The 16,304-nt window shown below is 35.9% G+C and overlaps 2 protein-coding genes and 1 pseudogene across 5 annotated transcripts; 1 reads left to right on the forward strand and 2 right to left on the reverse strand.

The window, feature by feature from the left end:
- Window positions 1-94: 94 nt before the first annotated feature.
- Window positions 95-3,553, reverse strand: LOC145618633 (guanine nucleotide-binding protein subunit gamma 3-like). Of its 2 annotated transcripts, XM_081673409.1 has the most exons (6): window positions 3,464-3,553; window positions 3,244-3,353; window positions 1,289-1,341; window positions 1,097-1,141; window positions 947-997; window positions 95-405 (listed from the first exon to the last, which is right to left on the reverse strand). In XM_081673409.1, the coding sequence occupies exons 2-6, from the start codon at window positions 3,343-3,345 to the stop codon at window positions 144-146; spliced, it is 513 nt and encodes a 170-aa protein (XP_081529535.1). In that variant the 5' UTR covers window positions 3,346-3,353; window positions 3,464-3,553; the 3' UTR covers window positions 95-143. The 2 variants fall into 2 exon arrangements, with proteins under 2 accessions (XP_081529535.1, XP_081529543.1); XM_081673417.1 differs by having other exon boundaries at window positions 95-363; window positions 3,244-3,527.
- A 940-nt stretch (window positions 3,554-4,493) lies between these two features.
- On the reverse strand, window positions 4,494-8,089 carry LOC145624391 (cation/calcium exchanger 4 pseudogene; annotated as a pseudogene). Its single transcript, XR_014110424.1, has 2 exons — window positions 5,563-8,089; window positions 4,494-5,059 (listed from the first exon to the last, which is right to left on the reverse strand). The product of XR_014110424.1 is annotated as a cation/calcium exchanger 4 pseudogene (transcript).
- Window positions 8,090-9,403: 1,314 nt separating this feature from the next.
- LOC145624392 (aldehyde dehydrogenase family 7 member B4-like) lies at window positions 9,404-15,977 on the forward strand. Of its 2 annotated transcripts, none has more exons than XM_081677418.1 (15): window positions 9,404-9,549; window positions 9,670-9,814; window positions 10,740-10,826; window positions 10,952-11,083; window positions 11,628-11,700; window positions 11,948-12,034; window positions 12,187-12,232; window positions 12,744-12,924; window positions 14,146-14,322; window positions 14,421-14,585; window positions 14,903-15,043; window positions 15,165-15,262; window positions 15,395-15,544; window positions 15,628-15,696; window positions 15,791-15,977. In XM_081677418.1, the coding sequence occupies exons 2-14, from the start codon at window positions 9,680-9,682 to the stop codon at window positions 15,680-15,682; spliced, it is 1,527 nt and encodes a 508-aa protein (XP_081533544.1). In that variant the 5' UTR covers window positions 9,404-9,549; window positions 9,670-9,679; the 3' UTR covers window positions 15,683-15,696; window positions 15,791-15,977. The 2 variants fall into 2 exon arrangements, with proteins under 2 accessions (XP_081533544.1, XP_081533546.1); XM_081677420.1 differs by having other exon boundaries at window positions 15,628-15,700; window positions 15,791-15,843.
- The last annotated feature ends 327 nt before the right edge of the window (window positions 15,978-16,304 follow it).

Consider the following 16,304-nt stretch of genomic DNA (forward strand, 5'->3'; position numbering starts at 1 on the left):
ACTGAAAATCCTGCATTACACTTCTTAACGCAGAATATGAAAATCATCGAGAGAATATCTGCTTCTTAAGCATGATTTATGAGCAATCAATGCAAATAATAATATTAATAATAATAATAATAATAATAATAATGCATTGTTTTTTAGCAGCAAGAACCACAACAGCTTGGTACACAATTGTGGCAAAGCTTTACCTTACAACAACAATTACTAGAGCACAACTTGAATAAGCAACAATTCTGAGGGAAACATGAACAACCTTTTATGCCACAACATTTAGGACGACAACAACTCTTCCTCGAGCAACAGCAACTTTTTCGTGGTTGTTGATCATGGTGCTCCTTATCTGATCGACAGCATCCACTGAAACAGCAAATCCACGACGATTTAAAACACAATTTTCCCCTGGTCATATTTCAGACATTATTAATACTGTAATACAACCAGAATTATTCCTGCAGTGTTTCAGTAAGCTTGCATATATGCTGTAAACAGACTGAGATGTAAATGGCAGGACAATGTGAAGACTACGGATGATGAACTTCAAAATAAAAACCAGTAGGACGTAAATTGTAATTTATTTCTTCCATCTTTCGGCTAGCTACTCAGCTAAGAGAACCATAGATAGAGAAGGCTTTGTTTTTTCACTTTCAAATATTAAGCTTTAGGAATGATAAGTTCAGGAAAAATCCAATCAGTTTAAAAAAGGAACACTATACCCAAGTTCAATCACCATTTAAATATATTCAAACTAATTACATATCCAAAAAGTACTGATGATGATTTCAATAAGCTCACATAAGCATTTTACAAGTGAAAAGAACAAAACCTCAATAGTATGGCTTACGGTTAGAAGAAGGGGCTCTTACCAAGTACCAACATGCATGCACAGTTGATTCTCCTAGAACAATCACAGCAAGAGGGGAAAAAAAGGGAAGAAAAGTACCTGATTCTCCATGAACACGAACAGTCTGACTGACTAGATTTCTGCTGATTTCTACAGATCGATATCACAGGAAATAGATTAATTCCATATCAATATACAATGGAATCACAAGAAACTAAAATGAGGTGTAGAATAAAGTCATGAACATACACAGTTATCAAGGGATCTGGTTTTGTTGCTACGAAGTCATTGATCCTGTCAGAGCAAGTTACATAAATGAAATGATAAGGGGCTGTGAGATTGCTAATAGATGAAAATTGAAAAGAGGCAAAAGGCATGAACATAATTTGGAATTAAAGGTACATAATTAGCGAAATCAGCCAGTCAACGAGCCCTACATACTCTTTGCAGCTTCTAGAAGTAGGTTGAACGTTGTCAAGTGACTTCAACTCTTCCTGCTCATCATGGTAACAACAGAAACTATGTTTAATGTGTCATTAACAAATGGAGGTCAACGCATGAGTAGAGAGAAATAATTCGATGCCATTACTGTCATTTTAACGTCAGACTTAAAACTGAGGAAAGCTAGAAATTGCCATTATTGTGTATATAGAGGTACAACTCTTAATAACAGGTACAGGTAACAGAATCAAGAGCTACTCAACTCATCAAGTAATACATCCTCACATTCTTTAGGTAATCTATATATAAAACTTAGTTGTATCATCATTACTTCTATCATGTAACATATCAGAAGCTGAATATATATAGAAATTACAAACAACAGAATTATTTGGTCATATTTGATTTCTTGTCACACGATCATTCAGAAAACTCATTCTGTAGATTGCCTTGAGCAGGCTCCTTCCCCTTTCGTAATCCTCTCCTCCCTTGCTTCTCAACCCTCCGTCCATTGGTGTCTATCATATCAACGATTTCCATGTGAACACCTGGATCATTGCTAGAGTAGGTACCACCAAACATGATGGAGTTGTTGACAGCCTGGAAGTTGCTGTTCACATAAGTGTCCAAACTTTCAGGCTGATCATCACCAGGCAATTCCTCATGATCGTCATGCTGCTGCTTATGATGGCGATCCAACAAATCACCCCTCATGGTAGCTCCTGTGTTGGTCCCAGAAATTGTGATGATTCTAACTCCGTTTTCATCCTCATCCCCCATGTGGGGACCAAGGGGCCCACTTGCTCCCGACTTTTGGATCTGATGAAGATCATTCATGCGAGAGGTAATTGCATTAACCATCTCTTTAGTCTCACGGTCTATCTGTCTGAGCCTCTCCCCTTCAATAGAAGGTGGGTTTGGCTTCATTGCCTCGGAAGACATGGCACTTAGGTTTAATAAAATCGGAAAGGAAAACAATGTGTGAAAGCTTTTATCTATTGTGAATGATATTTGGTTAAGTTTTTGAATGAATAACAATCCAATTATATAGAAAAAGAACTGAGGTGGCTTAAAGGTTCAGAGGAATAAAGAAAGGGAATGCCTTAAATATCAATTCAAGTATATTTCTTTTGAGAAAAGTCTTGTTAATTGGTAAAAGGATTGCTTCATTCTTGTATCATTAGGAATACAACCTAACAATGCTATCCTGCTAGATACTTTTATGCCTCTGCCTTCACTAATAAGCTCATATTCAGGAATAGTTAACTTTTTCCAAAACATTCCCAAATTTCGCCAAAAATACAGGCCTCATTAAACTATTCCTGCAACTAATGATTCAAAATTTCAAACTAAGATATGCAAAATATGCAACACTCTAATAAACTTTTCCCTAAGGACTCCCTAAAATGCCCTTTTTCCTCAGGAGCACCCAAGTATCCTTGTCAAGTATACAAATTTTAGCATATCTCAGTCATGAATTTGGCAGCCCTCATCCTAAAACCAAGACAACACATTGACAATGACGGAAGAAAACTCCTTTCATCCTCAAAAGTAGTACTCGTGTCGAATACTCCACTACACAAGCTTAAACATGTATACGATACTGGATAAGTTGCTCGTTAAACACTAAGGGTCTTAAAGAAGCCTCTAGTGCAGTTATACCCAATACTTAAAACTCGGGATCAAACCTCGTCTACAAACTCGGGCCATTTATGACATACAAGTTGTAAATGTTAGCTAGCTTAGTAGGTAAAGTCTTAAGGTTACGACATGAGGTAAAACCAATACTTAAAACTCGGGCTCAAACCTCGTCTACATTCTTTAAAAACTACACCAAGCTCCATGCATGTAACAAACAAACATTTTGTAATTTACAAAACACTCAAACAACACAAACATAAACCACTTTCAATTCAAAACAAAATAACACAAAAATTAGATAATCATAATAATACCTCAAGAAAACCAATTTCTCTCTCCAAAACCTGAAGTTTGGCTTGGTGGCGGCGCTTGGCGTACAAACTAGGAGGTGACTTTGGCATCGGCTGCTCCGCCATTTTTTCCTCTTTAAGAAATTTATTTAAAAAGTTTTAATTGTTTTTGTTGTATAAACTTGGCAAAATAAGCTCAACCATATTTTCAGCTGCTACTAGTAGTAGAGTCTAAAGCTAGTACCTGCAAATTGTACAAATATGGAAAACGACGTCGTAAATGGTGCATTCACAATGTGGCAGGAAGATAGTGGAGTTGAAGAGGAGAAACAGAGCAAAGGACTATAAACAGAGCACAGTTGGCACGTGACTTTTTCAGAGGAGGGGGTAATTTTAGGAGAGAGAATTTTTTTGATTTCCCAAAATGACCCTGGAATTTAAAGTTGATGAGGGAGAGAAAAGATGGTAAAATGGGAATTTCAAAAAAAGACAAAGATAGCACGGCGGAGAAGACGGTGTCGTTTTATAGGTTTGAGATTTACGAGGGAAAGGAGTGAGGTGTCAAGTAGTCATAAACGTGCGTTTACTCAGGATTTATGACGTCATTCAATGGGAATCTAACCGTTTTCCTTGGATTTCCTCACAGCCGCTTTCTACACTTTTTTTTTTACTTTTCTTGGGAGGGTAACATTTTTTGGGGTAGAGCAACATAATTAAATCATTACTTGTATAATGAAGGTACAGATTGTTAATTAAGAAATACCTCTAAATTTATCTGAACTTGTTCAAAATAGAGGGTGTGATATCTCAATACGAGTTGAGATATGTGACAACTAAATTCAGATAAAGTGACAACTAAATTCCAATGTTGTACTCGATTGTAACAATGGCAAGATTTATTGAGAAAATACAAGTTCATCTTGATGATAAACAAAATTTGTTTATCTAATAGCATTTTCGTAAATAAATCAATAAAAAATCTCAGTCAGCATGGCATTTTCGTAAATAAGTCAACATTTGTGAGACCCACATATTAATAAAAGTTGTTCACTTATTTACAAATATGTCATGCTGACTGGGATGAATTATTAATATATTTAGGAAAATGCCATTAGATAAACAAATTTTGTTTATCATGAAGATGAATGGGGGCTCCCTCGGATTTATGTTATTACTATTGATGATCAAAAACATAACCATTGCCATGCCATCAGTATGTATGTGAGAATGTAACCATAACCTCACTTATTTCCGGTCAAAACCGGATATAGGGAATGACGTGGCTAGTAGCAACTTACTCGGAGTAGAAGTAATACTTAAAAACACTATGCAATGTGAAGTGTTACCTATATGTGCTATAGCTATAACTAAACTACGGCAGCTATAAGGGAGAGAATTGGTAAAGATACTACTCTGAATTGGCAGTGAAGGATCAGATTGCTGATGAACCAGTAGAATACCTTCAGATCTTAGTTTTTGCATCAGCAAAATGAACAGTTATCTTTACAACTTCTTCAACAACAAACAAAGAAGCACTTTCTTCCTAGCTTGCCTTGCAGGATCTGAGCTTGCTAAAACAGACAAAAAGCTAAGGTGCACAGGTATGCAGTATCATCTCTCTGCTATACTACATCAGCTTTAATGCCTACCTAGACACATTCTCCACTACAGCACTAATACCTCCCCGTAACTCTAGCCGTTTGGTCATAGAGTTGTAGTTCAATAGTGTGAGCAATTGAGGAACATAAGTCTTGCGGTCTTGGGGTTCTTGAATTCTTCATGCAATACTGAGTAATAGTCGAGGGCAATTGCTCAAATTTAGCAACCAACAGTTAATTTTCTGTTAAGTTCAAGGCTTCAATAATCAGACAGTAGCAATTTCTCAAACAATAGTACAAGTAAAACGTAGTACAAAATAGGAATTGAGTCAATTGACACAGCAAACAATAACGAAATCAAACATTATCTTAAAAGATGCCTTCATAAAAATTAAAAAAAATAAAAAAAGAGATACAGTATTGTTCATATGATAACAAAAACCAACACAAAAAGTATTACAGAAAAATATGTTTTTATTTTCCATATTGAATTCTGACATTACTTGCAGAACATTCAAGTGATAATGACAAGTAGTTTTACAAAAAGAAATCATATTCGCGCAAAAATTCTCCATAATCAATCAAGATAAGGCTATCTTTCTAAGTATGTATGATTACATGTGGACAATAGGTACAACAATGGGGTTGTCAACTTGTCATTTACAAGCATAATTTGGTGCTATTCGGCTCAGAGTCCAGGAACGCAAGGAGAAAAAAAAAAATCCATGAGTCCAGAAGCTCATACCTAACAAGGTGAATATGTCGGAGCAGATCAGGCATATCATTGCTTTCTCTGATTTCCAGCAAGGCAACAACAATTAAGATGTAATATGATTCTTATTGTAAACCGCTTACACTCATGGCACTGACAACCCTAAATGACAGGAAGATCAGGTACAGGGATATAAGACCAATACCCAACATTTTACTGGGTCGCATATCTTTCTTGAGTAAGATCACAATCGCCCAAATAAGCCCAACTAACAGAAAGCCAATTGTGTAGAACAAGCTACTGTCTTTGGGAACTATATATGAAGCAGGCCTAGCTGACCAGGCACCGTGCAGCAATGAGATCCCCAACCCGATCAGTGTGTTAAACATAGGACCAGCATAGCACCCTGACAAGGCAATCTGCACACCATCCCCACCATTCAATGCCAATGCAACATTTGAGACCAGATCTCCCATAGAGTTCCCCCATGCCAAAACAGTCAATCCAAGAATTGATGGGTTGATTCCCAAAATAATGCCCAGTGCCACCAAAACACCAACAAGTTCACTTGCAATCATGTAGAACCACACAATACTCATAAAGAAACCTCCGAGAACCCATGGTAATAAAAATCTCTGTGGTGGATGGTCTGGTATGGTGTAACAGTATGAGAGAACTCCAAGCATGCAACTAGCTGCCAATAAAATAACATAGGCAAAATCTTTGCCTACAGAACCAGGAACATCAACAGTGCTCCATAAAAACACAATGAGAATAGGAGCCAATGTGGCACTCGCAACAGCATATGGCTTTGACCAACTTTTCTCCTCAACCATTGGAATTGTTAACCGTCTTGGAACAGATAAAGGAAGCTCCAAGAGTGAGAACAGCTTGGGGCAGGAAAAAGAAGAGTTCTCAGATTCCACGCGTTCATCATTCCATCCCCAGGGAGGCCTTTCATTTTCTGATTTTAAAGACTGATGTGAGTAAATTGCTACATTGGAAGCCCACATCCACTGTGGTAAAGAAGGATGGAGACGGGGAGCATCATTATCGCTCTCAAAGTCAAGTAGGGGGTTGTAAATAGCATCATCCTCTGAGCCTCCTTGAGCGTAGACACTTCCTTTTACAGGAAGCAATGGGGTGACAGCATCCAGTTTCAGTCTGTGTGCTTCCTTTCTCAATAACTCATTTGCAGCAACAGCGAATGCATAGAGAACATATACCATTAAAAAACAAATGGCCGCCCCAACAGTAATTCTCCCCACAAACAAAATTAACAAAAGTGACAGGATGGTCACCAGAAAGAAGCTAAGATCCCTGATAAAGCATCTCCGATCAATTTGAACCTGCTTATTAGCCACCAAGAGTGAAACAGTACCAACAACAACACAAGTCACAAAGACCGCCCCACCCAACACACTGTTCAAGCCAACCTCACCAGCACCAGTACCCACAAAAGCTGCTATGCTAGCAAATACATCAGGAGCCCCATTCCCAAGTGGTAGGAGAGTGACTCCCGCAACAGTAGGTGGCAGTTTCAATATATTCGAGAGCTTTTCTAATGAACAACAAAAATAATCGGCTGCAGTATTACCAAGAAGGTAAAACAATGCCGCGAGCCAAACACCTAACACTGCATAACCCAATAGCTTAAATCTCTGGCAATCACAGTAAAAGAACTGCAAGTAATCAAAGAACCCACTAGTCGAGCACTCCGAATGCGCCTTTAAATACTCACAGGGAGAATCAAAACCCACATGATCCCTTAACCCAACACATAACACAGCATTTTCTTCACTTAATTCATTATCTAGAACAACAGACCCATTACCAAAATTCGTTGAATTAACCCTAATTTCAGCTGTCTTACGCCGGATTAATTCCATATGAACCGACCCATCGACAGAATTAAGATGAACAGGCCACCGATTACTAATCACAGAAGATTGCCTAAGTAAAGGGTTTCTAATGACATCTTCTCTATTGAAGAAAAAGAAAAATAGGATCACAGCACATAATCCATTGAAAATCCCACGAAATTGGGATCTTCTTCTAGGATGAAAAATACCCAATTGTTCCATTTCTTAAGCTGCAACTAATTACATCGAACAAAATTGGAAGAATTCTAGGGTTTCAATTTGGGGAAAATTGAAACCCTAGTGTATCAAAATGTACTAAAATTAATACAAAATGGATTGAAACAAAGTTCAATCCTATAAATTCTTGGCAATAATGAAGAACACAAAGAAATTCACTTTGATTGATCTGCCTTACCCAAAAAAACTTGTTCTGGTATTACAAACTTAATTGCTTGAACATCGAATTTCTTGAATTAAATTCGTTTTCTGGGAATCTCTGTCTTCCTATTTTGGGGGTGAAGTTAGCAAGAATTATTGGATGATTCGAAGATTACAACCCCTGAAAATTCTTGGAAATTCTGGGTTTTTCACTAATTTGGTTGTTGCTTTGTTGGGTGTGACTTGTGAGAGAGAAGTTAACGTGGTAAACATGACGAGGAAATGATATTCTCTCGACTCGGCTAAACGGTCAAGTTGGACTGTCTTTTGATTTTTGATGTCCATAATTAGAAGTAATCCATTTTGCTTAGTTGAAGCCCGTTTACAAGATCTAACTCACTACAATATAGTAATAAAACATATGGATCAAAATTTGAAACCGCAACCTACAAACGTAACAATAATATAGTCATGTGAAATCTGAACGATTTTCCATAATATTGTTGAAATAAAAATCAATCCTCATAATACATTGATTTAAAAATAAATTCCCTACATAGTGTCCACGTAGGATCGTTTTTTTTGCTTTTGGTTCAACTTAAAACCGCTAATGGTAATAGCGGTTTTAAAAAAGAGACCGCCTTCAACAATAACAGGTCTCTTTGCATCCTTGGTTAATTCACAAGGCATAGTGTACAGGAAAATTATTTCAAAGAGACCACCTTTCAATACGACAGGTCTCTTTGTGTCCTTGTTAATTCTTAGCCCACAACAAGAAAAGAGAGCGCTGACGATTACACTTATAACTTCAAAGAGACCGCCTTTCAATAAAAACAGGTCTCTTTGACTTTATTTTACAAAAATTGCAAAACTGCTAATACCGTTAGCGGTTTTAAGTTGAACTGAAAACCAATCCTACGTGGACACTACTTTGGGAATTTGTTTTTAAAACGAAGCATAATGGGAATTAATTTCTATTTTAACAATATTAAGGGAAATCGTTCTGTGAAATCTTGTTAGATTCGTCTCATTGGTAATCAAAGATATTAACAATTCAAAACATGCATTGGCAGACATGAAAAGATAATTGTGCAAGTATTAAAAAAATAAAAATAGAGGAATTATTTTTTTTTTTATTTATTTCGATTTCCTAGCTTGGGGAGAAATAAAGTATCCTAACTGACGTGGGATCCTAGGTTAGCCTATACCCTCCCTATATAAGAGGGTTTAGGCTTAGTGGAAAATTATAATTGGTTTTTTTGAGAAGAAAATCATCAAGAGAATTATTATCTTATTTTATAGAAACTTAATACTCCTTAAAACAATATTTTATTTGAGGTAAATTTCCTCATAAACACTCTCTTTTATTATCGTGTTTTGCTATTGATTTTATATTGTGTTTGAGAATAAGTTCCCAATTCGTTCTAGTACAAACATTTGTTATAACACCAACATTACAACCCTTGTGCTATCATCAATCTCCATTATTCATCTTCCATAAAGTTAGGTTACTTTATCAAAATCCACAAAAAAAATTGCAAATAATTGCAAAGGATAATGCAAAATACAAAACTAATGTAGCCATGTAGGTGCATTGTCACAGTCTCATCCAAGAGTTCTAATATGATACGGCAGTCACCACTTAAAGGTACCTATACGTATATAACATCATTGATTTCTTCCCATCTCTTCGATTATATATAAACTCCAATTCTAACCATCTCACTCACTCAACCTTTTCTAGTTTCATACGACAAACAAAAAATAGAGAAAATTAAAAGTATGAATTATTAATCTTTTTGATATTTTCCTTCATCCCCTTTATAGAATTTCTGAAAATGTGATTAATTTTTATTTGGGTTTTTTTTTTTTTTTTTTTTTTTTTTTTTTTTTTTTGCAGAATTGCAAGGATGAGTTTTGCAAAGAAAGAGTATGAATTTCTGAAGGAGATTGATATTAGCCCACGTAATATCGGCTGCTATGTGAGCGGCAATTGGAGAGCTAATGGTCCTGTTATCTCCACTATCAATCCTGCCAACAATCAGGTATAACCCATTTCTTCAATTTCTGTTATTTAATTTATTTTTTGATCAATTGATGTAGGATAAACATCTGAAATTCTGATGAATTTAATATCTGGGTTTTTAATTTGAATTTACTATTGAATTGGGTTTTGATTATCATTTTTTTTGTGTGTGTGATGACTGATGAGTCGTAAATTTATCATGATTTTCTGAACTCAAAGTTTAGGTTTCTGACTTTTGTTTGATGCTATAAATTATACCCATTCCTTAAAGTTTTGGTCTTTCTTCATGATTCTGTTTATCCCGAAAATTAAATAAAAATTGCTGTTGTTGATCAATTGATGGGATGAGGGGCATTAGTGAAAGTAGTTTTGTTGAGCAGTCTGTTGTATTTCTTGTTTATTTTATCTGTTTATATATTTGTTGATCTTGGTTAATCTGTCCATTTCAGAATAATAGGCTGTGTTTTGACTTTGGTTGTCCAATCTTGTGAAATTTGATCCATATGTTCTATTACTATATTGTAGTGAAACTGTGAAAGTTCTTGGAGTATAAACTAGTTATTTAGTAAGATTAAACATTTCACTTGATAATTAGTTACATTTGTTGATAGATGGTCAAACAACTCAAAATCAACGAACTTATGGTAATGAAGGTGTTATGTTTTGTTTTCCGAAAAGCGGGAAGTCTGTATGATTTTATTGTTGATTGATGGGAAGTGCCGAATAGATGAGCTATGTTGCACATACTCGGATTTGGGTGTCGTGTTTGACATGGTGTCGGATCCTCCGACACTCCAGATTTTATGAAAAAAAATTATATTAGGCCACTATGTAATTAGGTGTCATGTCGTGTCAAAGTGTGAGAATCCGATACGCGACAGTAACATAGGAGAAGAGAGTGTTTAATTGCTTGTTTTTTGAAATTTGCTTTGGTGTTGATTCAGCCAATTGCTGAAGTCGTGGAGGGTTCTTTGGAGGATTATGAGGAAGGCCTGAAAGCCTGTGCAGAAGCGTCAAAGATGTGGATGCAGGTGGTTAATACAGTCCTTTTGTCTTATATTTGTTTTGGCTTCAGCAATATTTTTGTATTGGAATTTAGACATCATATTTGTTACATTATTTTGACTTGTTTTGATTGCTTTTACCTTGTCATAAGATGCCTGCCCCAAAAAGAGGTGAAATTGTTAGACAGATTGGTGATGCTTTGAGAGCTAAACTCCAGCAGCTCGGACGGTTGGTGTCACTTGAGATGGGAAAAATACTGCCTGAAGGGATAGGAGAAGTTCAGGTATGTTACTTTTATGTAGTTTAGTTTCGCTGTGGTTAAGGTTATTCCCTAAACGACAGAATTAAATCAAGGCTTTTTATATTTGCTTAAATTGTATCTATAGAAGTTTTGAGTGGCATGGACCTTCAGGGAGTGTGACTACCCAGTTATTCAAAACAATTTGTCTTAGGGTTATTGATTTATTCTGTTGGTTCTTGGAACTGCTGTTAAACAACTAGATAAGGAGAGGGATGTCTAGCGATGATTTCGAAGTATATAGTCTATTATAATAATAATAATAATACTTCTGGCCTTCTGTACAATATTGATCTATATGGAGTATGGACACTGTATTCTATTTGTAGTCTTGCTCGTGATCAAATTAATATTTGGAAGCCATATAGATCTTATGAATAACAAAGCCAAAATACGCTCTCTCCCTTCACGTTTTGTTTTCATGTTCTGGGCCCTTTTGTGCTTTCTGCTTCTCACTTAAGTGTTACATTAGTATTATCATCATACTTGGGTATACTTTTCTTAACTACTGAATTAATGGCATGTGCAGGAGATTATTGATATGTGTGACTTTGCTGTGGGGTTAAGTCGACAACTAAATGGCTCAATTATTCCTTCAGAACGTGAGTAAAAAATTATTCTTGTAACTGTATTGAATAAAAGACGTGTTTTGGTAATACATGTAGTGGAAGTTGTGTAATCATCTTATTGAAAAGATAAGCATATAGGCTCTATGTATTTAAAAGGCTCAATCTCCATTGTGATTGATAGTAAATTCTTTTTTCCTTTATTTGAAAAATGGAGGTTCTTACTTTTAATCTACAGTCAGCCATGTTTCCCCCATCTAACACCAGTTACTTTCTATAACAGGTCCTAATCATGCAATGCTGGAGGTCTGGAATCCCCTTGGGATAGTGGGTGTAATTACAGCATTCAATTTTCCTAGTGCTGTTCTTGGTAAGTCTTCTTCTCTCTCTGGTGAATAAGAAGAAATCTATATTTGCTTTTCAATTGAAGTAAAAAAATCAAAATGTCTTGTCATTTCTTTCTTTTATGTTTAACTGTGTTCGCATCTTGTGTCATATGACATTCTTGCATTGGTTGTATAGGCTGGAATGCTTGCCTTGCACTAGTTTGTGGCAATTGTGTTGTCTGGTAAGTATTATCTTTAACATTCTTCAATATATAGTATGTCATTGTCAAAATTCAGCACCCTTTTCTGTATACACTCACATGCATTGTGCTCAATGTGACATTTTAATTTGATGATGTGTAATATTAAAAACTAGTCCTTGCTTATCAATAATTACTTTATTTTCACCCCCACCCGCCTCAAAAAGGGAAATTTTTTTGGCTGTAAATGAGTAAATGTTAGGAAGTTTCCTATATCGGCATTATTTCTTCCAATTTTTTTGATCTACTTTTCCTCTGTTGGTCTAGTAGAATACCTTTCTGATTAGTCTACACTGATTTGGAGGGAAAAAACGTCTGTCAATAGTGGGATGTTTATTTTAGGCAGGGGGAGGGGAGGGGAAGGAGTGGAGAAGAATTGTATAATAGCCACTTTGAGTCTCACAGGAGTTTAGTTGAATTCTCATGTGTATAATCCAATTTAATGCTTTAGATCAGATCTAACACTATGCTTTCCTCTTATCCTTTGTTTCAGGAAAGGTGCCCCTACAACTCCTTTGGTCACCATTGCAATAACCAAGATAATAGCTAGTGTGTTCGAAAAGAATAATTTGCCGGGAACAATTTTCACCTCCCTTTGCGGTGGGGCTGAGATTGGTGAAACAATTTCAAAAGATACACGCATCCCACTTGTTTCATTTACAGGAAGTTCTAAGGTAGGTTTTCTTGTATCACTATATTTAAGTTATTCCTTTCATTCAGATATCATTGTCACATAGACACATAGACTAGTTAGGATGTTAAGAAATTAAGTAACTTTTCCTGAAATAGAGCTAGATTATATTTGGGATTTCCAGTAAAGTATTGGAGGGCGGATGGAAAAGAAAGGAAGACAACTATATTATAAGACATATAGGATACACCTCTTCTGTTATTTTTAACTTTGCACAACTTGGAGTTTCATGCTTACTAATGCATAACTTTGACCATGAATATCAATAATTATTTTCTAGTGAAAAAAAAAAAGAAAAAAAAGAAAATTTGATTTTTTAAAAGTATATATTGGAGGAATTTAACAAGATTCCACGCAACTACATAATCCCTTATGTTGCAAAGTATTCTTAAAAAAATATCTATAGTTATCTTCTAGTGAAAAATAAAAAATTTGATCAAAAAAGAGCGTGAATGATGTGAAAGTCCAGATGTTGCAAGCATTAAAAAATAGAGGAAGTATATATTAGTAAACTCATAGTTAACCTGAACTGATAGAGGGTGAGACAACGTAACATTTAATTTCAGAGGGAGGGGGGTAATTTTTCGATATTACTAAGTTTACCCTCTTGTGGTATTTGTTATTCAGTGTTTCTTTCATGACTTCAACTTAAGTACCTAGGAACTGGGTTGGCTACACATACATTGATGCAGAAAACAGTTAAAATGTCTTAATGGCCTTTTGACTTTTTTTAAACTCTGCTTATAGTCTTGAACTTAGTTTGTTGACATAACTTTCAATCAATATTGCTAAATTTGGTTAATGAATTGGCTCATAAGCTGTAAAAGTTGGGCTCCAAAGAGTGAACTTGATCATTTTAATGTCAAACACAAACTCACTAGCATTACCCTTGCATGTTAACCATAGGCAAAATTCCACCTTTGGTATTAAGTAAATAAGAGTTAAATATTTTGGTGCACTTGAAGTTTATAAATTTGTTTCACATCGCCAAAGGTCCTTCACAGTTTCTTTTGAAATGTTGATTGGCTATTAACCCAGTCTTTCCTGAAAATTTTATATAAATCTGTATATTAATCCTCAGGGAAATTTTGTTGCTTCAAAGCTTCTACACTTTAAGTTTTCCAAAGGGGTCTATTATGATGGGTTCTTTATGTACCCTATAAATCAAGCTTTTAATTTTACTTCTGCTGCATACTGATGACAGGTTGGTCTGATGGTTCAACAAACTGTGAATCAAAGATTTGGAAAATGCTTGCTTGAATTGAGTGGAAATAATGCCATAATTGTCATGGATGATGCTGATATTAAGCTGGCTGTTCGTTCTATCCTCTTTGCGGCTGTTGGTACGGCTGGTCAACGTTGTACAACCTGCCGTAGACTGGTAATCACATAACTGTTTTCTGAATAACAGATTTTAAGTCAAAAGAGTAGTAAGAGACACTCATTCAAGTTCTACCTTTTTTTTTCCTATTTGCTTAGCTGCTTCATGAAGGCATTTATGAGAAGGTACTTGAGCAATTGCTTGTTGTCTACAAACAAGTGAAGATTGGGGATCCTCTTGAGGATGGTACCTTACTTGGACCATTGCATACTAAAACTTCAAGAGACAACTTTGTGAAGGGAATTGAGGCTATAAAGTCCCAGGTTTGAACTCTTCTAAGTTCTAACCTTATTTGACTTAACTTTTTTCAAAACTTTGACGATTTGACCCCAAGGCCCCAACAAGCTTTGCCAATCACCTTTCAATTTGCATTGAAGATTTTTAACAGAAACGGATGATATACCCAATATTGCTTAGTTAGTGTCTGTTCTAGGCTGCAAATGTTGGTATGTTGTTTGCATTATGACAAGAATAGTGGGTCGTTTCGCATGATAGTCATTGATATCTTTTCTGTAGTCCAGATTTAGGTCACTTACACTTATGGCTTTTTCATCATAGTATGATTTATCATCTTTTGCAGGGAGGTAAAATCCTTACAGGCGGTTCAGCCATAGAATCTGAAGGAAACTTTGTTCATCCCACAATTGTTGAAATTTCGCCTGATGCTGATATTGTAAAAGAAGAGTTGTTTGCTCCTGTACTTTATGTTATGAAATTCAAGGTGAATATTCTTGTTGTGTTCAGTAGTCTACATGTCGAATTTATCATACGTTGTTATCCTTGAAACTGTTTGTAAATTCTCAGTTATGTCAACATAAGTAATGGACCATCTGTGTATGCAGACTCTTCCAGAAGCAATAGAAATAAACAACTCTGTTCCGCAAGGTTTAAGTAGCTCTATCTTCACTCAGAGACCCGAAGCTATCTTCAAATGGATTGGGTTAGTTCAGTTCAATTACTGGTTTCTATGCAGGCGAATCTACTATAACCAGACAAAATGTTAACAAGCGCATATATATTGAAACCTGGGATCCTCGGACTTTCTCAAATTACATATTTGGTTTTGTTGCAGGCCTTTAGGAAGTGACTGTGGCATCGTGAATGTAAACATACCAACTAATGGTGCTGAAATTGGTGGTGCTTTTGGGGGTGAAAAGGCAACTGGAGGTGGTAGGGAAGCAGGAAGTGACTCTTGGAAGCAATACATGAGACGTGCAACATGGTATACAACTTATTCAACTTTACTTTTCATTGCTTTATCCTTTCTCATGAAGTGTCACTAATCTAATTTGACATCCATTGCAGCACAATTAATTATGGGAGTGAATTGCCCCTTGCACAGGGAATCAACTTTGGCTAGATCATCCATCCGAGGTAGGTAAAATCTCCTACTTACAATGACTGTTACTATAGGTGATAAGCTGATAATCACACTGTAATAATACGTTTCCTTTTTCCGAACCTGCAGGGTAATGAAGGTGCTTTACTTGTAGCATCATGCAACAAAGGGGTACGGGGGGGGGGGGGGGGGGGAATCTTTTACAAGTATATGTTATTAGTGTTGTATCTTAATGAATATTCATACAACTCTGTTCCCCATAGTGAAATAAAGAAAAATTTCTGGCTTATATCTTTATGTGCAATTTTTTTTTTTTTTTTTTTTTTTTTTTTTGGTGTTTAGAGAGCCACAAGGGCGGGGGTGAGAATCGATCCCAGGACCTCCTAGAATCGGGAGGAAAGCTCTAACCACTTGAAAAAGTTGGTAATTTGATCGTTTTTACTGTCCAATCAGCTTGACTATAAAGAATACATTTTTGTGAAACGAAAATTAAAATTAGAACGGGAGATTAATACAGTATGCATTCACCAAATATGTATGTTTGCACTCTTAACTCTTGGTTATTGGATGAGGGAAGTATCGTGCATCGTTGCTGGAAGTATCGTGCATCGTTGCTACTTCCCATAGTTGCAATGCTTATGAA

Source organism: Chenopodium album, chromosome 3 (assembly GCF_948465745.1).
Source record: "Chenopodium album chromosome 3, dcCheAlbu1.1, whole genome shotgun sequence".
In the NCBI taxonomy this organism is placed as follows: domain Eukaryota; kingdom Viridiplantae; phylum Streptophyta; class Magnoliopsida; order Caryophyllales; family Amaranthaceae; genus Chenopodium; species Chenopodium album.